Here is a 21,821-nt window from a genome sequence, read left to right as displayed (position 1 = left end):
TGAACCTAAGCAATTAGCTACAGTAAGCAAGTTGGTTTCAGTGCCTGTGCATAGCAATGAGGGTCAGATATTGGTACAGATCAGCTCATTTTTTGACTTCCATCTCTGTGCATTTCAGAGCAGAAGTTAGAAACAAGCTGCATGTTAGACACCATCACACTTCATTAAGCTTCATAGTCCACACATGTAATCCACAATGAACTGTGCATATCTTAAAGCTATTGTCAAATTTCAAAACTAATAAGGAAGGTTGCACACATTTTGACAAAATGCATTTATTAAATGTCTAACAGGATATCATTTTTATTACAGCCAGACTCCCTTTGGAAAGCAACCTGCGTCACATAAACACTTATCTAATCTGCATCAAATTTTAAAATTAGGAAAGCTGAAATAAAAATAGGAAATGCTGGAAACAGCAGGTTAAACCTACTACACTGTTCAACCCGTTGAATGAATGCAGCATCTTCTGGATTTTCAGCATCTGTAGCCGTTTTTTATTTTCAACAAGGGAAAAAAATGAAACCACTAAATAGACTTCCAAGGACAATTCTGTGGTCACCAATTCTAGCATTCAGTTAACCGTAAGTGACTGAACAAGGCTGCAGACTCAGTGTCACAGAAATTCTGAACCACAGACTGAAGCAACATCGTGATTATTCATTTCCACCTCTGTAACATTACTGACTCCACTAGTGCTCATCTACATTTTAAAATCTTGAAGTCTCAAACATTTTAATATATTCTTGATCAGCCGTACTTTTGCCTACCCTTTCAAAACCCTGGTCCAAACTTGCAGTAGGACCTACTTAACTATCTTACTAGTCCTCACCTTCGATATTAAAGAAAAAGGGAGAGGCAAGACCAAGGGAGTGGAAGAAAATTTTAAAATTCAAGTAAGCTTAATCAGAATCATCTCTAGGACAGTAAGCACTAGGGAGATGGTTAAACATGTTCTTGTATGAATTTGGATAATGTATTGACATTTATAGACGGGAGAACAAGAATGGCAAGTCAAGTATGCATTCAAATAGTAAGGCTTGAGGATAGCAAAGATGTGGGTGAGACACCAGTGGAGTTCTCAATGTTACAGAGGTGGAAATAGGTTGGTGACAGGAAATAGGTTGATGCTGTAGGACCACCTTCTTTAGTATTGTTGATATTGATCACACCACCATCAGGAGGCATGCTAAGCTCTAGGAGTTCCTCCTCTTTTCCACCTCTTTTTCTTTAGATCCTTACTTGAACCTCATGCTGTGTTCAAGTAAATGCTTCAATACCTTCTCATGCCGAGAATTGCTTGACAAAGCTCCTGTGCATCACCATCAATAGCAAATACAGTAAGTTTTGTTTTGTTTCAGCACCATGGGAAAAAAAATCACTTGTATTTATTGATAATAAATGTCTCAAGTCTCTCATGAGAAATATACACCTCTATGTCTGCTTGTTCTCCTCTTTCATCAACTGGCCTCCAATTCCATGCTGCTCAATCTCAGCAATGACTGACATGTGTTTGAATTCATTGGGTTCATGGTTGAATGTCTCTACCAGATTAAAGGTCCTTTGGCAGTCTGTAGCGTAGAATAGCTGTGCTTCATTGGCCAGACACTGTGCGTCTTGTACACTCTGTAAATCAGAACCACAAGGTTGAATAAATTGTATTACAGAAGCATCATAAACTGGATTTTCTAGTACCTATTTGCTAAATGTTATACAAGAATTATACGAGTATTCTAGGCCCTCTGCTTTCACCTAATTAATGACTTGTCCTTATTCGAGACATCAGAAGTGGGGATGTTCTTACAAACAAAATCAGTCCCATAATTATGCGCAGTGAGAGCTAGTCAATATTCAAGCATGGAATGTTACATAGCAAGCAACATATGTGGCACAAAGAGAGATGCTGATTTCCTTACCATTAACACCGACAGGACCACCATTGACCAGAAACTCAACTGGGCCAATTGTGCAAGGGCAAGTCAGATGCTGGGGTTCTTGTGTGCACAACTTACCTAACAAATGCATAGCTTTTTACCATCTACAGGGTACAAGTCAATACGGTTGTACCTCGCAGCTCCAAGAACTGGTTTTGATTCTGACCTTGGGTTCTGGCTGAGTGGAAATTACACCACCTCCCCACGACTGCATGAGTTTCCCCCGGCTGCTTTGATTTCCTCCCAAGTCCCAAAGACGAGCTGGTAGGTTAACTGGCCACAGTAAATCACCTTTTAGTACAGGTAAGTGGCAAGAGAATCAACTGACATGGACTAGTTAGCCTGATGGCCATCTTCAGTGTCAAAGTAAGTCAGTCAGGAGTATGATGGAATGCTCTCCTTCCCAGATGAATACAGATCTAGCAAGCCTCAGGAAATTCACCATAGTCCAGGACAAAAGACGCCATTGTTTGCTCTCTATTTCCAATCTTCACAAATCATTCCAGAACAAGGTTTCCCAAATTTTACGCCATGGAGCCTCACCATTAACCAAAGGGTCCGTGAACTCCAGGTTGGGAAGCACTGTTCTAGAACGTTTGGACTTTTGGAAGATGCATCCATTATCTCCATTGTTACCACCTTCAAAATCTAAGGATGTATGTCATCAGGTCCTGGGGATTTATTATCTTACAGTCCCAATAAATTCTCCACTACTATATTTTTCCATTGATAATTTAATCACGGAGTTATAGATTTTATTCACTCTAGACCTCCATTTCCCTACTATTTCCAGGAGTTTTTCTGTGTCCACTGTTAGGAAAATGCAAAACATCTAATTAATTTCTCTGAATTTTCTTATTTCCTAATATAACTTCTGTGGCCTTAGTCTGTAATTGACCTACTAACTTTTACTGATTTCTGTTTTAAAATTCAATGGAAGCTCTTAATCTGTTCTTACTTTTCTCACTAAACCAATATTTAATTCTACTTTCCCTTTCTTATCAACATCTTAATGATCTATTTCTGAATTTCTAAAACTTTAATCTTTGATTTAATAGATCTCTAAGTTCCCCTGATAGGCAAGGCTGGATCACTTTCCCTTTCCAATGTCTTCAAAGAGATATAATGTTAGCCCTGTTTAATTAGGCTTGATTGCCATAGCTTTTATTGCAGTTTTTTAAAAACCATCATGCCTCATAATTTGCTTTATTTAAATTTACAATGCTGGTTTTCATTGAAACAAAATTACTTCATATATCAAGCTACCAAAGCTGAAATCTCTACCCTGGAATGATGAAGTAACATCCAGAATGTCAAGGTGGCGGCTCACCACACAGTTCTCAAGGGCAATTCACAAAAGACAATAAATCTTGCTTTGCCAATGATGCCCAAAACATATTATTTTTTAATGTGAAGCTCCGAACATTTTTATTTTTCAAACTATTTCCCCATTTACAATCACCTATTGTTTAGATTTACCAAAAGAGTATTCTTGTTTACACATTGACTGCTAACTTTAAAAGAATGGCCTTTTGCTATTACAAAACAGATGAGCATCCTTTGTAACTACAGAAGACATTATTTAGATGTCAATAAAATATTATTTTCTCCTTTTCATCTCTAAATTTTGAGTTCTTTTTTTACTTCCTCTTTGAAGCTCAGTTTGCACTTTGTCTACACAATAAAACTTGTATACTGTTCACTCAGTCTCAGCTGAATATCTAGTATTTGGAACTACCAAGATGTGGTAAACACACAAGTATATCGTCTCAGAGATTACTCTCATTTATTCCCCATTTTGGAGAGACTGTCTCTTACAGCTACTTATCTTGGGCAAAAGGAAAAACAAGGGTTGATACTGTGTCGATATTTCAAAAGTGTATGACAGTGCCATCTATGGGAGATTACTACAAGTACACTTTTATTTAGAATTTCTTCATTTGTTTGGATGCAGATATACCTAGCTAGCCGACTGGAAGTAGGAATACATCCTGCAGATTAACATCAAATAGCTGGTCTTTTATTCCTCTAACACTGCCTTTCTCAACCTCTTTGCCCTGGAGGAACCCTTGAAACACCTGTGTAAAAATTATTATATCTACAACTTATGGCACATTAGTCTGGTCGTTAAGTTGTAGATATAATAATCCAAAAATAATTGTCAATGCCCTTTTGAGTAGAGAATAAATTTTTACCCAACCTTTCTTGGAAAAAAGAATAGGTAGTTAAGCTTTGCTATCTTTCGTGAAATTAATCTCTTTCCCTTTCATAAATTTTACAAACTCATAAGACAAACATAATAAATTTCTGTTAAATAGCTGGCTTAAGCCAAAATGGAATTTAATTTTTCTAAAGGTAGGCTTGGTAGATTTAATTTAAATAAAAGTTGTAAACTGATTTTAATTAATGCTATTTACAACATGAAAATTTATTGACAATGTTAAATTCATAAAGTTACTAAAAACCGTAAACCAAAGCAATATGAATAAAAATATAGCCTAAGACACAATTTTATACAAGACTTCGAGAAAAAACATTTTTGTAATAAGTGTCATGACCAGGCTCCAATATAGGTCTAGCATATGAAATCCGTATTTGTTTTTATGCTGCACAAATACTCAATTCTGGGTTGAATTTGAGATAGGCACACAGGGATTTCACCTTCAAGTGAAATGAGACGATTTCTATCCTTGCCCCTGATGCTTGTTAAACAAAAAGCTTGCTCGTACATATAATAAGTTGAAAGCTGCAGCAAAATGTTCATTGCTTTCCTATGAATGGTAGGATACTCCTCTTTCACAGAAATCCAGAACTGGTCCAGGAGCGGATCAGTAAATCTCATTTTGAGTGCATGATCAGACTACAGCTCATAAAGTTCTTCCTCTTCTCTCGGTTATGTTCTCCGGCTGAGCTGAAGATTCAGAGAAAGGGTCCCTCACCAAATCATACACTTGTGTTGAAAGGGAGGAAAAAATACTGTTCAGTTTTGTTCTGCAGTTCTTTCAGGTGGTTTTCAATAAGACTTGAGACTGAGCAGGTGAGTCGTGGCGCATAGATACCTTCTTTAGAATAAAAATTTCCCTCCAATTTTCTAGTGTTTATTTGCTCCGATAAGTCAGCTGTCGGCACACAACTGGAGCAGGTGATTCAGGAGGGAGAGGCTGACATCACAGTCCAAGTTGAATAAGTCCATTCAATGCCTGGAAAATGCACTTCACACTCATCAGCCTACCGTCCTTCCCTCCATGCAATACAGCACACATCAATTATCAACGGCCTCCCTTATCTCACATCAAAAACTGAGAATGGACTCAACTAAATAAACTCTACTGCACACTGCCATACTGGGCTCAGAGACCTTTAATAAGATTGCTAACAGGCTGCTTGGTAACTGTCCATTACTGCAAGTACTAGCATCGCGTGTTGCGCGAAATTGAGAAAACAATATATATTTTTTTAGATCACGATCTCTCGCAGAAGCCCTGGCAGCCATTCATGGAACCCTAGGGTTCTGTGGAACCCCAGCTGAGAAACCCTGCTCTAACACATCCATACAATATTACAGAAATAGAAATGTACAATTATGAGGGAGATTATTCATCCCATCATTCCCCCCCCCCCCCCCCCCACGATGGCTAACAAAGAGAAATCTAGATTAATTTCTCTTCCCAGCTATCTTTAAAGCCCTGCTGGTAACATCAATTCAAATGCTCATCCAGGTACATTTCAATGCAACGAGAATTTCTGGCACTGCATCCAGGCTTTGAGTGCCAGATCTTCACAACTCTTCCATTTGAAAAAATGTTACTACAATTCAATAGTTTCCTTTTCTAAATAGTCTTACATTCATTTCAGCACCATGGTGCAGCTAATCAAGCCTCTGCTTCACAGGTTCATTCCCGATGATGCTATGAGGAGGTTGCACATTTTTCCGGTCATTATATGGGTTTCCTCTGGATGTTCAGTTTTTCTCCCATCACAAAGACATACAGGTAGGTAAATGAACTGACTACTGTAAATTCCCCCTCGTGTGTGGGGTTGGAGGGGGTTGCCTGATGAGAAAATAGGGAGAACAGAAAGAATGGGATGAATGTAGGGTTAGTATAAATGGCTGACTGGTGGTCCACATAGGCGTGGAGGGCCAAAGGGTCTTTCTATGCTGTATCTGGCCCTAAATTCTATACTAACGAATTCTGTTCACATTTTTATACACATATACCCATTTGGTCGACATCATATAGTAAAAGGGTTGTCATTCTTCTAATACACAAATAAAAAAAACTCCAATATATTATTTCTATACAATTTTATCCTCATCTTTTCCTGACCCTATAATTTTTAAGTCCACTTGCAAAAGGATATCTGGAAAAGACTCAATTGTCTTAGCAATCACTTTTTAGGGAAGATTTAGTCGGACTATTTAATATTACATAATGTCTTACCAGAAAAGTTGTGTCAATTTCTGCAGTAAGAAGAACGATGCCCTTTTCCTTCTGAAGGTCAGGGTAATGATATATTATGAGCTGGCTTGGTGAATTCTCTCCTAAAGACTGCAAAGCAGAAGTGAAATCATATTAAGGAGAATGAAAAATTCATTATACCACACACAAAATGCTGGAGGAACTCAGCAAGTCAGGCAGTATCTATGGAAAGCAATGAACAGATGACATTTCAGGCTTCACCCTTCAATGCAATGGAAAGAAAGCCAGAATAAAATGAATAATCTGTACACAGAAAGTGCATAGATGAACAAACAAAAACATACACTGGTGCCTCAACTAACATTCAGAGCACATTTGCAGCAGTGACTGTGCTAGAAGGGTCATTATAGTCACCACAAGAAGGGTCATTATAATGAGTGATGTGTTACTGACAATCCTGTTCTACCAGAAAACTGGTTGGAGGACTCAGCACTCAATTATTGATTCTGCAATGGGGAAATGATTAAAGAGATCTCATCAGTTTGTAGCTCAAGGTAGAGTGAGCCACTGAGGTAATGTGTAGAGGCTGGTGCTGGTCATGATGGGATGAGTGGGTTGGACGTATTGTGCTAAGGCAGGGGTTCAGGACTGCATCCCGGCCTACATGGTAATTATGGGCCATTGCCAGGACTACTAGCAGCTGCTCCACATGTTCCACTTTCTCCTGGATGCTGGAGACTGCGGCCACCACTGAACTCGTTACCATAGGGAAATCGCTGGGCTGGGAGGAAATATGCAGACAAATGAAGAGGGGGAGATTGCAAACCATTGGTACAGTCACTGCTAGTCACCATGAAGTACATAGTCTATAGCATAGTCTGGGTGAAACCACCAGTCCTCACTTCAGGAGGGGGCAACTGGATAATGCCCCAGATTCCCCAACACCAACTTTTATGGACACCATTGCTCACTGCTAGCTGCTTCAATCCCTAGCTAAGCTTCTTTCAAGGTACTAGTCATTTCCATAGGCCGTAACACTTCTGAGGTTGTGGTAACTGATGTTGCTCTCCGATCATTTGTGTTTTCTTTAAAATTACTATGTCTCTATCCACTAGCGCTCAAACAGGAGATTGCAAAACGGTTTATTCACACTGTCCTTTTCTCCCACATCTGCCCTCTTTCTGGCCTCTGTCAATGATCTTGTAGACCATCTCAGCTCTAAAATTACAGATGTCATTGATGCAATCACCCCCACAAAAGTAAAAGTAGCTTTGGGGAAGAGAAAAGCACTATGGAAAAACAACTCACTAGTTAAACTTCAAAAGAGTGTGTCGAAAAGCTAAATGCAGGTGGTGGAAAACAGAACTACAGGTCCATTACGACATTCACAAAGGAACTCTTCGCATCTATAACTTAAGAGTTGAGATGAGCTAGGCAGTCCTCCTTCTCTGATATAATAAACAAAAACGGCAATAATGCATGTGCCTTATTTGCTACAGTTGACAGGCTCACCTGAACTTCTACCTACAAAGTCATGTAATGCCCTTGCGTTCTTTATTAATGACAAAATTCAGAAGATTAGACATTCTGTCAGTGTCTCTGCATCGGGTCAGAAGTCAATGTCATCCTTTCACTCACATAGAACTAATTTAGTTAAGATGACACAATTCAAGTCCATTGACTATAAAACTTTAGAAGAAACTGTGCTACAACTGAAATCCTCCTCCTGTTCCCTTGACATTTTACCTACAACCTTATATAAAAATGTTTTTAATTGCATGGCACCAGACATTCTGCAAATAGTCAACATTTATCTTCTATCAGGCTGCTTCCCAAAAACCCTGAAAACTGCAGTTCTGAAGCTTCTTTTAAATAAGAACCTAGATGCCTCAGTAATCAATAGCTACAGGCCTATATCAAACCTAAGTAATATCAGAATCTCTTCATTAGATGCACTTGGAACTCATTCCTGGTTACTTGTTATTCAATGTATAAAGCTCCATAATCCTTTAATTAGATTTCTGCCCATTTCTCACTCCTGCCTATCCATTATTAGAGCATAGAACAGTACAGCACAGGAACAGGCTTTTCAGTCCACAATATTGAGCCAGACTAATTAAATTAGTAATCAAATGGCCAACTAAACCAATCTCTTCTGACTACACAATGTCCACATCCCTCCATTTTCCTCACATTCATATGCCTATCTAAATGTCTCTTGAAAGTTGTATCAACCTTTACCATCATTCTTTACCCAAATGACATAGCTTTCAACAGATTCCTTTGTTTTGAATTAAATTGACAGTATCACATCAACATTTCAGCTGTTACACATGGGCAGAAAGTGAGATACTTTACACTAGCAGTAAGATTTCACTAATACTGCATGAAATACAGAAAACACTTGAAAAAAATATTGCTGGACAGCAAAATGAACCTACTGTGCCAAAAAAGCCACCTTATCTGTGCATTGGTCAAGAAATAGGAGTTGATTAAAAACAACAATATTTGTTGATTCTTTTGCATTGTCTTTATTTCCTCCACACAAATTCTGTAAGAACAAATTTTATTCCGTTTCTTGGATACTTAGGCAATGAGTTGTGAATTCTGTAAGAGGGAATTTCTGTAACCCAAATACCTATAACACAAGGTCTGTCTCCCCTCCTCAGCTAATAAGAGAAATCAGAGAAATACAGCAACTATCATGAATCACCTACCATATCTAATGCAAGATTGAAAATTGTTAATGGTTGTCATGGATACAACATAAAAATGTTTGAGGGTGTGTGAATTAGGCACCAATATCTGAACTAACATTACAGAACAAATGTAAATAGAACCTACCAAATATCAACATGCACATCCAAAGTTAAATTAATTGTAACATTAAAAGTTTATTTTTTCCTAACCTGCTGAATTTCATAAAAGGTCTCAGTTTCAGCAATTCTACAATTATATTGCAATTACATGCAACTGATTCTTCACTATGTATCTTTATTGGATCACACAAAATATTAGTGCAAAGTTTTTGACATTTAAGCAAATAAATGGCATTCTATCACCACCATTATTATCATTACTCTTTATGTGAATGACTGACACTCGACAAGTTACACTTTCTAAGATTTTAACTTTAAACCAATTGTGCAAAATATGTTAAAAGCAAATTGTGTGCATCAGTAACTTCAAAAGAAATAATCACTAAATCACATTTAACATCCAAGTATAATCCATAGATTATAAGTATAAATCATAGATCATGGTCAGAAATTAGCAATTAATTAAGAATCAGAGTAATACAGCACAGACCAACTTGTCCATTATAGAAATACAAATTTATGGGAAACTAGCACAGAAGAAATGAAGCCTGAGGCAGATCAATCATGATTATATTGAATGGTCAAGCAGACTTGAGGGGCCAAGTATCATGATCATATTGTAATATATGGCTGTATCAAAGGCAAGTCATGCCTTATGAGCCTGATTGAATTTTTTGAGGATGTGACTAAACACACTGATGAAGGTAGAGCAGTAGATGTAGTGTATATGGATTTCAGCAAGGCATTTGATAAGGTACCCTATGCAAGGTTTATTGAGAAAGTAAGGAAGCATGGGATCGAAGGGGACCTTGCTTTGTGGATCCAGAATTGGCTTGCCCACATAAGGCAAATAGTGGTTGTAGACAGGTCATATTCTGTGTGAAGGTTGGTGACCAGTGGTGTGCCTCAGGGATCTGTTCTGGGACCCCTTCTCTTCGTGATCTTTTCCCCTCTTCGTGACAGAGGGAATGCCAAGGTTCAAGGAGAAGGAAAACATTTCGGCAGTAGCCTGTAACTGTTCTTTTAAAATATATTCTAAAAGGGTGAGGTTATTTTGAGCAACTGTCATAGAGCAGGTTACACGGGTGCAAGTTTCATCATTACCAAAAGTACATCATCAGTACACCACTGAACTGCTAAAACTGCTCTCAGTTTATTACTCTAAAGCTCCTCTTAATCACTCGGTCACATACCTGAAGATTTATTAATGAGGAAAAATGAAGCTCAGTTGTGGACCACTGACCCACGAAGAACTCATAGCCTGATTGTCTCGGTAAAGTGTATAGGAACTGGAACGAAATGTTTGGTTAAAAGTAGCAACTGTACGAGAAATCCTGTGCAGTGACATCTGTATCGTGGCATGGAACATAATCAACATACACTAATTAGCTCAAATGTACAAGTCACACCAATTAGACTGGGCAACTCTTGCCTTCAAGACTCTTTATAGAAATCAGTTGTTTTTATTTTGTCATGTTTTGCTTTAAAGTGCCAAGAGATTGGGATTCATGAATCTGGACTTGGACTAAATGAACTTTTATACCTGGGCTGCATCATAGGAGAAACACAAGATAACGGCGCCGAACAAAACGTGGATCCTAATTACTGGATTGCTTCTAAATGCTATTAGGAATTACTAACTGTTCTACCGATCAATATCAAAAGCACAATATTCCTTTTTATTGTATCAAGTAATCTTTAGGATTAAATATATTCCAATACTTGGTGAAATTTTGCTAAAACAACTATCTACATACCTGGTCGGTATACAAAACAAGACTGGGCTTATAATCTCGCCTGTAATTTATATCTCTCATTTTTTTCCCTTGTTCCTTTTCGGCCAACACAATCTCCTTGACTTGTTTGCATTGGTACTAAATTTTCCTTTTTTATTTGTTTTCTTTTTTTAGCTACAAACATACAGCTTCTCTTCCTTTCTTGCCGAAACCAGTTCCTTAAAAATGGATTTTAGAAACTAAGCACCTAAGCACAACAGTTTGGAAAAAGTTTAAGGATGGACTTCCATTAAAAACATATGGAACATGACATTTAAATAATTAACCACAATTCAACTCTCATATTTCATTACAGAATTCATGAACCCTTTATACTTACTGTGGGACATCTCTGTGACCTGCTGTACATCAGCTCAAATGTAGTACTCTTTTAAGGAAAAAGAATATGTTACACAAATGGTCATTTTAAAAGTTAAAATTAATTTATCATTCAATGCTTAACCCATTGCCATACTCACAGGAATCACGGCAGAAATTGTATTCTTTGAAGCAAAGTACATATTCCAGATCTGAAAAATATAGATGTTGATGGTGGATTGGATAGTGGACTACTTGACAGATAGACCTCAGTATGTGCGGTTGGGAGACTGTAGGTCTGACACGGTGGTCAGCAGCACAGGAGCGCCGCAGGGGACCGTGCTCTCTCCGGTCCTGTTCACCCTGTACACATCAGACTTCCAATATAACTCGGAGTCCTGTCATGTGCAGAAGTTCGCTGATGACACGGCCATAGTGGGGTGTGTCAGGAATGGACAGGAGGAGGAGTACAGGAAACTGATACAGGACTTTGTGATATGGTGCAACTCAAACTACCTGCGTCTCAATATCACCAAGACCAAGGAGATGGTGGTGGACTTTAGGAGATCTAGGCCTCATATGGAGCCAGTGATCATTAATGGAGAATGTGTGGAGCAGGTTAAGACCTACAAGTATCTGGGAGTACAGTTAGACGAGAAGCTAGACTGGACTGCCAACACAGATGCCTTGTGCAGGAAGGCACAGAGTCGACTGTACTTCCTTAGAAGGTTGGCGTCATTCAATGTCTGTAGTGAGATGCTGAAGATGTTCTATAGGTCAGTTGTGGAGAGCGCCCTCTTCTTTGTGGTGGCGTGTTGGGGAGGCAGCATTAAGAAGAGGGACGCCTCACGTCTTAATAAGCTGGTAAGGAAGGCGGGCTCTGTCGTGGGCAAAGTACTGGAGAGTATAACATCGGTAGCTGAGCGAAGGGCGCTGAGTAGGCTACGGTCAATTATGGAAAACCCTGAACATCCTCTACATAGCACCATCCAGAGACAGAGAAGCAGTTTCAGCGACAGGTTGCTATCGATGCAATGCTCCTCAGACAGGATGAAGAGGTCAATACTCCCCAATGCCATTAGGCTTTACAATTCAACCGCCAGGAGTAAGATATGTTAAAGTGCCGGGGTTGATTGTATTTAATGTATTTAAGTAAACTACTTAAGAACTTTTTAAAAGCTATTATTAATGCTTTTTGAGAGAGTGATTTGGATGCATATCATATTTTTACTGAGTTAAGTATGTATGTAATTAGTTTTGCTACAACAAGTGTATGGGACATTGGAAAAAAAGTTGAATTTCCCCATGGGGATGAATAAAGTATCTATCTATCTATCTATCTATGAAGCAAATCAAGGGCATTACCAGAGTGTAGATTTCATTTGAAATGAACAAATAATCTTTTTCTCTATAACAGTTAAAAACCCACATACGCAACTTTCAAACACCTCCTTCATACAACACACATTAAAATTTCACTCAGGATTTTGGCCTCATTTATTTTGCTGGTTAATTCACTTTCTAAAATGAAAGAAAACAGCAGAAAAGGTAACTGAAAAGGAGACCTACATCTCATAACACAAGATCAAAGTTCAAAGTAAATTTATATTCAAGGTATAGATATATCACCATTTTCTACCCTGAGATTCATATTTTTCAGGCATTCATAGTAAGTACAAAGAAACACAATGAAAAATCAATAAAGAACCACCCACAATAAAGACAAACAACCAATGTACAGAAGAGAACCAACTGTGCAAATACAAAAAGAGGAAAAAATAATAATAATAAATAAACAACAAATATCAAGAACATAAGTTGTAGGATCCTTGAAAGTGAGTCCATAGATGACGGAACCAGTTCAGTGCTGGGGTGAATGAAGCTGAGTGAAGTTATCCCCTCTGATTCAAGAGCCTGATGGTTGTGGGGAAAGAACTGTTCCTGAACCTGGTGGTGTGGGACTTGAGGCTCCTGTACCTCCTTCCCGATGGCAGCAGTGAGAAGATAGTATGGGCTGGATGGTGGGGGTCCTACAAGTTCAAGTTTAATTATCATTCAACCACACATGAAATTAGCCAAATGCAATGCCATTCCTCCTCACACACACAGCATATCTAGTTACAACAGCAGGAAAATACACAGTCACACTAAAAAAAGCCCCCTGAGAAGCATTGCCAGTAGATTGATGGTGCATGGGACGTTGTCCTGGTCCAGCTTGTTCTTCCACCGAGCCCACACTGGAGAGCAGTACTGCCGGGAAGGGCCAGCCCCTAACCCAGTACAGACTCCAGCGTGCACACAGAGGCCTCTGCTCTCTCCCACACCATCTCAGCATCTCCTCTCCTGGGTGGCTGCAACAGGTAACCTTGTGGCATGAGGGCCTGGTCCACACCACAAGTAAGGCAACACAGCTCCTCTGCCATTGGTCTCATCAAGAACCAGTGAACCAGACTTGTAGTATTCTACATTACCAATGTCCAACGGAGTCTTGCGATCACAAGAAAAACATCCAAGACTCACACCTTTTGTTGGTACGTGCACCACCTCAGCACGATGATGTGTAGCAAGTCGTGTACCATAACAATGGTATGTAATAAGCCCAGTTCTATCGTGATTAAGCAAGTCCCTGATAGGTAGACCTGTAGTCCTTAATATCCAGTAGTGTCTTGTGATTGTAAAAAAAAGACATAGGTGACAACAATTACTGTCAGGAGGGGCCGGATGGACCCAAACACAGGACGCAGGCACTGAAGTACTAGGGGGAGGACAGGATGGGGATGCCATGGCACTTAAGGGTAGCTGGGGTTCAGGCAGATAGAGTTCAAGCAGGCAGAGCGGAGCGGCTCCCGAAGTCCAGGCAGGCAGGTCCCCGGGTTCAGGCAGGCAGGTAGACAGGTCCCCGGGTTCAGGCAGACAGGTAGACAGGTCCCCGGGGTTCAGGCAGGCAGGTAGACAAGTCCCCAGGGTTCAGGCAGGCAGGTAGACAGGTCCCCGGGTTCAGGCAGACAGGTAGACAGGTCCCTGGGGTTCAGGCAGGCAGGTAGACAAGTCCCCAGGGTTCAGGCAGGCAGGTAGACAGGTCCCCGGGTTCAGGCAGGCAGGTAGACAAGTCCCCGGGGTTCAGGCAGGCAGGCCCTCGAGGTTCAGGCAGGCAGGTAGACAGGTCCCTGGGTTCAGGCAGGCAGGTAGACAGGTCCCCGGGTTCAGGCAGGCAGGCAGACAGGACTAGGTGGTGATAGGCTAGCGGAGAGCCCTCCCTGGGCGGGCCGCATGTATCCCGGGTAGGGGCGGAAACACCGGAGGCCTGGGCACGACGCGGACCCCTAGGCGGATGTGGGCACTATCCCAGATTTTGGGCGGAAGAGAAGGAGGGGACAGAACCCCCGCCGGGCCACGGCCCATCGGCCGGAGCCGCCCGACGGAGGTAAGGGATAGGAGCAGGCAGAACCGCTGCCGGGCCGAGGCAGGTCGGCCAGATGTGCCCGACAGGGGCAAGGGGTAGGAACGGGCATAGGTCCAGGTCGACCAGCACAACAGCCATGACAACAGGGAATTCGGAAACGACCGGCAGACAGCGCAAACGCGCGAAAAACAAAACCAAGCGGAGAAGCAGGACCAGCGCATGGGAAGAAAGGTAGGAGAGCAGACCAACCTGGCAATACTGGTACGGGCAGAGAAGCATGATGAAGAATAGGTCTGAGCCCGGGCAGGATAACAGAATGCAGAGACAAGTTCGGAGCCGGCGGAGAAACAGGAAACAGAACAAAACGACCACCCGTCTGGTCCCAGTCCCAAGGCCCCTTACAAACACCTGCAGCTCAATGAGTTACAGGTGTGTCTCCTTGAACCAGGAGGGTCTTAACTAGATCATGGGTGACGGGAGGGACAACTGCAGGATCCGGAGTCCGGAACCCCCGGACCAGATCAAACGGACCCTGACAATTACACCTTTGGTTAGACCTGGAGAGGCAATCTGTGCCTGAACATGTTGCCATCTTCCTAGAGACTGGTGATGATGGATGCTGCTTTCCAGCTGCAGGGCTCCTTACTGATATGCTCAATGGTGTGGATGATTTTACCTGTGATGGACTGGGCTATATCCATTACTTTTTATAGGCTTTTTCGTTCAAAGGCATTGGTGTTTCCTTACCATGCTGTGATGCAACCAGTCAGTTTACTCTCCACTGAACACCTATAGAAGTTTGTCAAAATTTTAGATGACATACCAAATCTTGAAACATTAAGCTGTGACCTGGTTTTTAATTGTCTGCTTTAACTTTGAGCTACAGAGACCCATAGCAGCTTCTAGTAATCCTCAGTGGAAATGGAATGGGTCAACTCTGTCTCTCTCACATCACATTTGTTATCCAGTTTCACATGTGACGGAAAGCCAAAAGGCACGAAAACAGAAAGTTATCAGTGCTTAATTTTGTCAACATAAATTTGTTCCATGAAATGAAGGAAAAGTGTCTGAAGCACAAAAAATGGATGAAATAAAATATTTCAGGGTTATGCTAGTTAATACAAACATTATGATTACTAAACTAGATTTTCAAACTTCTCTACCATTAATATTTTCCTCACAAGGGTGTATGACCAGTTAACAAATCCATTATCTTTGACCTTTGGACTAGAATGATACCAAAATGCGAGTTAAGTCAACCTTGTTATTTTCTTGACTATCAATTCCTCAGTCCCCCAAAAAAGGAATGTGAGAGATAGAATCTTTCTGGACCTCAAGATATCCCAGCAGATAAAATTCCTATCACAAAGAACGTAATAGTGAGGATCCATATCTTTGATGCTCTGAGGAACCCTAAAATACTCCAGTTCAAGCCAAATCTTTGTCTACCTGAATAGGCAATATACGTCATCCAAACATTAATTGCACATTTGTTATGATATATAAACTCAAAGAATATTACGTTACACTTATTGATGCCTTTAACCCATTTTAGAATTCAGTTTCTGTTGCATCAAGAATCTTAAAAAGAGTTGACACAAAATGGTTACAACACTGGCAAAATAAGAAATGGTGCTCATTAGTGATCAACAGAAAGGAAACTCACTGCATAGCTGATCTAATGGCTGAAATACTCACTTGTGCTATTTCATCTGGAGTTTTGTCTTTCACCATATCCAGATTGAGTATTGACTGGAGAGTCTGAAGCACAAAAAAATGGATGAAATTATCTACCGAAGCTCGAAATATTTGCACATAGTAATCAAGAGCAATTACTTCAAACTTCAGACTGGCATCTTATAGAATAAGTAATTTAGCAAAGAAGATCTTGGAGGAAGCATCAACGATCTAAATGCAAAAGAAGATTTTCTAAGTTAAAAACAATGTAATCCCAGTTGTACTTTTTATTGCTATTTTCAAGGAAGTACATCATTTCTTAGTTGATAGAGCATGGTAACCCATGCAAAAAATATCTACTGATCCATAAAGAGCTTAGAGAATTTTTCATTTTTACTTTAGAAAGCAGCACATGTCCACTCATCACGGAGTGAAGAAAACTGAGGTCTTCACTTTGTTAGCTAGCGTATATAAATACTTAAGTTGCTTAAAATAACAATTAAAATATCAATAAAATACAATATCATAGTTATCCAATTCAAATTTACAGCTCCAGGGTGAACACCTTAGTCTAGCTAACATAGAAAATTGTGCCTACTTTAGCAATGATATTAAGAGTGCTGCATTTTACTTAAAGAGCAAATCATAGCCTTCATAGTTTAAATTGCATAGAGCTGAAGTACCACAAGAATATTGAAATGTTGCAATTAAATCTCTTGGTTCAACCAACATAATGGTAATATCTGAATGATTATCTGTAGGGACACTTACAATGACCTATTATTTGTAATGCTGCGTAGAACAGAATTTCAAGGGATGAAATGCTTTGTACCTTATCTTTAGTGAAACCAGGTCTCTTCCCAGATGTTCTTTCACCAAGTTGCTTTGACTGTGGGAAAAAAAAAATAGTAGGCAATATAAATTCCAAATTCACTGAGGTTCTACTGGTCCCAGAATTATGCACCATCTAAACAGAGATTTCTTGAAACAGGTCACAAACATCTTCAATGGATATTCAGTTAAGCAAAACATATTTTGATTAATCAGACGTTAGATATTTCTCCAAGACACTGTAGTTTTCATTCTACAAAAGCATTTTAAACTCTTGGAACACAACAATATTGATTTTTACAAATGAAATCTGCATTGCATAATAATCTCTCTTGGATGGGTGCTACTGTGAAAGAATGGTAATACATTTGCTGTAAACTAGATTTGTGGCATATGTAATCAATGGACTGAAATATGTCTGTCTTAGAATGACAATTTAGATGAGTCTTGGGTTTCTGACAAGCTGAGCATTGACCTCACTGACACAAACTGTTATAATACAAAGATTCTTAAAAATTATAAGAACCCCAAAAGAAATAACTTTGTAACATAAGCTGTAAAGTTTCAGTTATTGCCACCAGAGGGTTCCAGTTAGCAGACTATCATGGTATGGAGACTCCGATGCACAGGATCAAAAGAGGCTATAATGGTTTACACACTGAGCCACCTTCATCACAAAACAACCCTCCCCGCCATCAAGGCATCTTAAAGGGGTGGTACCTCAAGAAGGTAGCATCCATCATTAAGGATCCACATCCTCCAGCTTCCTGTAACTACATTCTGAAAGGAAGTACAGAGCCTGAAAGCCCACACGCAATGTTTCAGAAACAGTTTCTTTCCCTCCGCCATCAAATTTCTGAATGGCTCACGAATCCACGAACACTACATTATCATTCCTCTTTTGCACAATTGTGTTAGTAGCATATAGTAATTTTTGTGTCTTAAACTGTGCAGACTCTTACCTCTGTTTCCATTAGTTTGACAAATTCACCCTGCTTTGAACGTCCTAGGGGCTGCCTCTTAACTTCTTCTTTCTTTGCTATACGAGCCTCATACTCATCTGGTTTTGTCCTAGAATTTATATTAAAAAAAACTATTTAAGTTACAACTTAAAATGCATGTGAAAAAAACATATGTTAAATATGATCAAAAATCTTTTATATACTAACATAGTTATATAATAACTTAGTGATGTTACGTACCCCGTAACTGGGTGTCAGACCAGCAAAGATAGAAGTATCCGTTGGAGTCTGGTGGTACCAAACTAAAGGTGTTTATTAGTAAACTACACAATACAATATCAAAAATGCAAATATACATATAAAACAAGTTAGCAGTAATAAACCTAAAAGTGTAGGAATAATAATAATCAATAATAAACAAGCTCTATCGATGTCTAGGGGTAAATGAATTGTCATAGAAAAGTATAAAGTTCAGTTCATAAATGCTGAAGTAGTTATGGTTGTTGTGTCGAAATCATTGGAGAGAGAGCGAGCGAGAGGTAACAGCTACAGCAGCCAAACCTTCCTTTGCTTTCTTAATCCGTCGTATCGTTGTGATCATTCAGTTATGACCCCTCTGGTCTTCAGCTAGACCATTCTTCTGTGGTGGACTCATCACTCTGTTGTGAGTGGACACACACACAAGTCCCCACCGGCCCTGCTGTAACACTGTGAGCTTTACTGACCGATCTCCTGGTTCGGTCTTCGAAGCCCCCACCTTTCTGTGGGTTCCCAACACTCAGTCAGTGTCCACTGGTGTGTCTGAAGGGTGTCTCTCCAGACCTGTCTTTTATCCCCACTCACGGGGTCTCAGCTATCCATCAACTCTGAATGACTGTGTCCATCAAATCAGGGAACTCCTGCTATCTCCTGAGGAATGTTAACGAGCCAAGTACAGTCCTTGTAGTAGAAAGTAAATAATCCAGGAAGAGTCATAATACAGTTAAGCAACAGTCTCTCTCCCCCTCTTATCTGTAGCAAATGTTCTTGACTGTGTTTCGTCTCTCTCTATCATGAGCAGCATAGCAACAGCAATAGTTCATGGTTCTCAGGGAGGGGGGATGGGTAACTCTGCACCCCATTGCCCATCAGATCTGTTCATCACTCATAACAGTGAACAATAGGAAACAAAGACATCAATCACACGTTATTATGAGTTATTCTAAAAAGGCAACATACTATATAAAAAAAAATGCAAGAAAGTCTGCAGATGCTGGAAATCCAAAGCAACACACGCAAAATGCTGGAAGAACTCAGCAGGTTAGGCAGCATCTATGGAAATGTGTAAATAGACGACGTTTTGGGCGAAAAGCCTTCTTCAGGACTCTATATAAATTTGTTGTTGCTATCAATACGGTATCACCCATGATTTTACTAAGTGGCAGAGCACACTCAGGGGCTGACTGGACTACACTAGGCCCTGTTTCCTACGTCTGGACATTCCCGTGCTGTAAGACTATTTGCTGTACAGCCACCTTCCAAAGTTGAATTTAGTAAAAAGAAGCAAGGGTTACATTGCAGTAGAAAGGTCAAGAAAAAGGAATACAAAGCAGGGAGCACAATTCTAAAAGGGATATACATAGAGGTAAAGAGATCTAGACACACATGTGTGGAATTAATTGAGAATGGAATAGTAGATTAAAAGCACAGTTAAAAGAACAGAGGATCCTGGAAACAAATGTATAAGAGAGAGGAAGTCATGATAAACCTGAAAAAGTCACAGATTTTGGCTATAATTGCATGCGGTCAGTTTTAATCTGGCCACTACAATTTGGGAAATCTATGAAGGCCTTAAGAGGGGATGCTGAAGAGAATTATTACAACAATTTCCCGGACAAAGAACTTTGGACTCCCCCAGTAGGCATTCGATGGACTGAATAGCCTTCTTCCACGCCACAAGATTTCTTTGGTTTTAAATTGTTTTAAGATCACTACTGGTAAGTTCAGGCAATGACAATTTTAATCCACTTTTGTTTGGTAAACTGTTTTATTACTGTCACATGTGAAGAACAGTGAAAAAAAACCCTTTGATTCACATGTCATCCAAACAGACCATTTCATCACATCAGTACATTCAGGTCATACTAGAGAAAAGTAATAACAATGCAGAATTAAGTGTTATAGTCACAGAGAAAGTGCCCTGCAGTCATGGCTTTCTACCTTGTCCAAAGCTGTGACGAGGTAGATTGTGAAATCACGAATCCATCTTATCATACAAGTGCACTGCAGAATTGTCTTATAGCAATGGCACAGGACTGTATTTTAGGCTGTGGTACATGCTTGCAGACTTTTGTATCTTCTGCCCAATGGAAGGGAGTAGAAAAGAGAATTTCCTAAGTGTGTAAGGTCTTTGCTTAAATTGGCTGCTCTTTTGAGACAGCAAAAAAAAAAATACAGATTCCATAAATGGGAAACTGGTTTCCCTGATGTGCTGAGCTGTGTCCACAACTCTCTGTGGTTTATTGTGGTCTTGGGTAGAGCAGTTGCCATACCAAAAGTTAGAATCGAAGGGGACATGCCAGATTTCTTTAGCACCCTAAGGAAATAGAGCCACTTTCTTGGCTATTGCAACAACATAGGCTCTGCACAGAACAGCTTGTGACTGACCACGGATAAATAGAACAGAGAATGTTAAAGCAGACTACAGGCTCTTTGATCCACAATGTTGTGCTAACCTTTTAACCGACTGTAAGATCAATCTAACTCTTCCCACTCACATTGCTCCAATTTTTCTTTTATTCGTGTGCCTATCTAAGAATCTTTTAAATGTTCCTAGCATATCTGCCTCTACCACTAGCCCTGACAGTGCACCCACCACATTCTGTGGTGGAAAATCTATCTGGCATTCCCTTTATATTTTCTCTCAATCATCTTAAAATAATGCACTCTCATATTAGCCATTTCTGCCCTGCTAAAACATCTCTGGCTGTCCACTCGATCTATGTCTCTTATCATCTTGTACACCTCTATCTGCTCCCCTCCATCATTGCAAAGAGAAAAAAGCTCTAGTCCTAGCATGTCATAAGACATGCTCTCTAATTCAGGCAGCATCCTGGTAAATCTCTTTTGCATCCTCTCCAAAGATTCCATATATTTCAATGATGCTACCAGAACTGAACACAACGTTTCAAGTATAATCTAACATCCTGTCAATGTTCCGTGGTAATCCTCGACAACCTTCTGCACTAACTATACCGTTATTTTCAGCGTCGTTAAACCTGGAAACAGGGACCGGATTGATGTAAACCCAAATGTAGGGTGGACGTCGCTTCTCTCTCACCTTCGCAGCTCCTGGATCTTATTCTGGTACTTGTTGTAAAAGGGATTCGCCTGCAAATCCTGCTCCTTTTCAGCCCGACTTAAACTACTAGCTAGGGAGAAAGTACGTAGGTGATTAGAAACCACACCGAGCCCTAAAGGGAGATGATAGCGGTTTCTAACGGCCAGAGCCTGGCTGCAAAAACACCAGAGCCCCCTCGCCGCTACCATCTTGTCCAACTCCGCATACATAACATGGCACAACAGAAACAGCGTTCCGATAAAACGTTCCGACCCCAAACCCTAAATTATAAAATAAATTGAGAATAAAAATATATTTGGAATTATTTTGTTATGTTAAATATGTCTAATGATATCAGTTAT

The 21,821-nt window shown here is 40.0% G+C and overlaps 1 protein-coding gene across 2 annotated transcripts; it reads right to left on the bottom strand.

Annotated features, from left to right (window-relative positions):
* Positions 1 to 259: 259 nt before the first annotated feature.
* atpaf1 (ATP synthase mitochondrial F1 complex assembly factor 1) lies at positions 260 to 21,689 on the bottom strand. Of its 2 annotated transcripts, XM_073062843.1 has the most exons (10): positions 21,460 to 21,568; positions 18,381 to 18,428; positions 18,141 to 18,249; positions 17,180 to 17,236; positions 16,369 to 16,431; positions 11,429 to 11,479; positions 11,290 to 11,337; positions 10,368 to 10,463; positions 6,377 to 6,484; positions 260 to 1,626 (listed from the first exon to the last, which is right to left on the bottom strand). In XM_073062843.1, the coding sequence occupies exons 3-10, from the start codon at positions 18,150 to 18,152 to the stop codon at positions 1,435 to 1,437; spliced, it is 627 nt and encodes a 208-aa protein (XP_072918944.1). In that variant the 5' UTR covers positions 18,153 to 18,249; positions 18,381 to 18,428; positions 21,460 to 21,568; the 3' UTR covers positions 260 to 1,434. The 2 variants fall into 2 exon arrangements, with proteins under 2 accessions (XP_072918944.1, XP_072918943.1); XM_073062842.1 differs by lacking the exon at positions 18,381 to 18,428 and having other exon boundaries at positions 21,460 to 21,689.
* Between the last annotated feature and the right edge of the window lie 132 nt (positions 21,690 to 21,821).

This window comes from Hemitrygon akajei, chromosome 12 (assembly GCF_048418815.1).
Source record: "Hemitrygon akajei chromosome 12, sHemAka1.3, whole genome shotgun sequence".
Lineage (NCBI taxonomy): Eukaryota > Metazoa > Chordata > Chondrichthyes > Myliobatiformes > Dasyatidae > Hemitrygon > Hemitrygon akajei.
The sequence above is the reverse complement of the archived record's forward strand: the minus strand, read 5'-3'. Positions and strand labels throughout refer to the sequence as shown.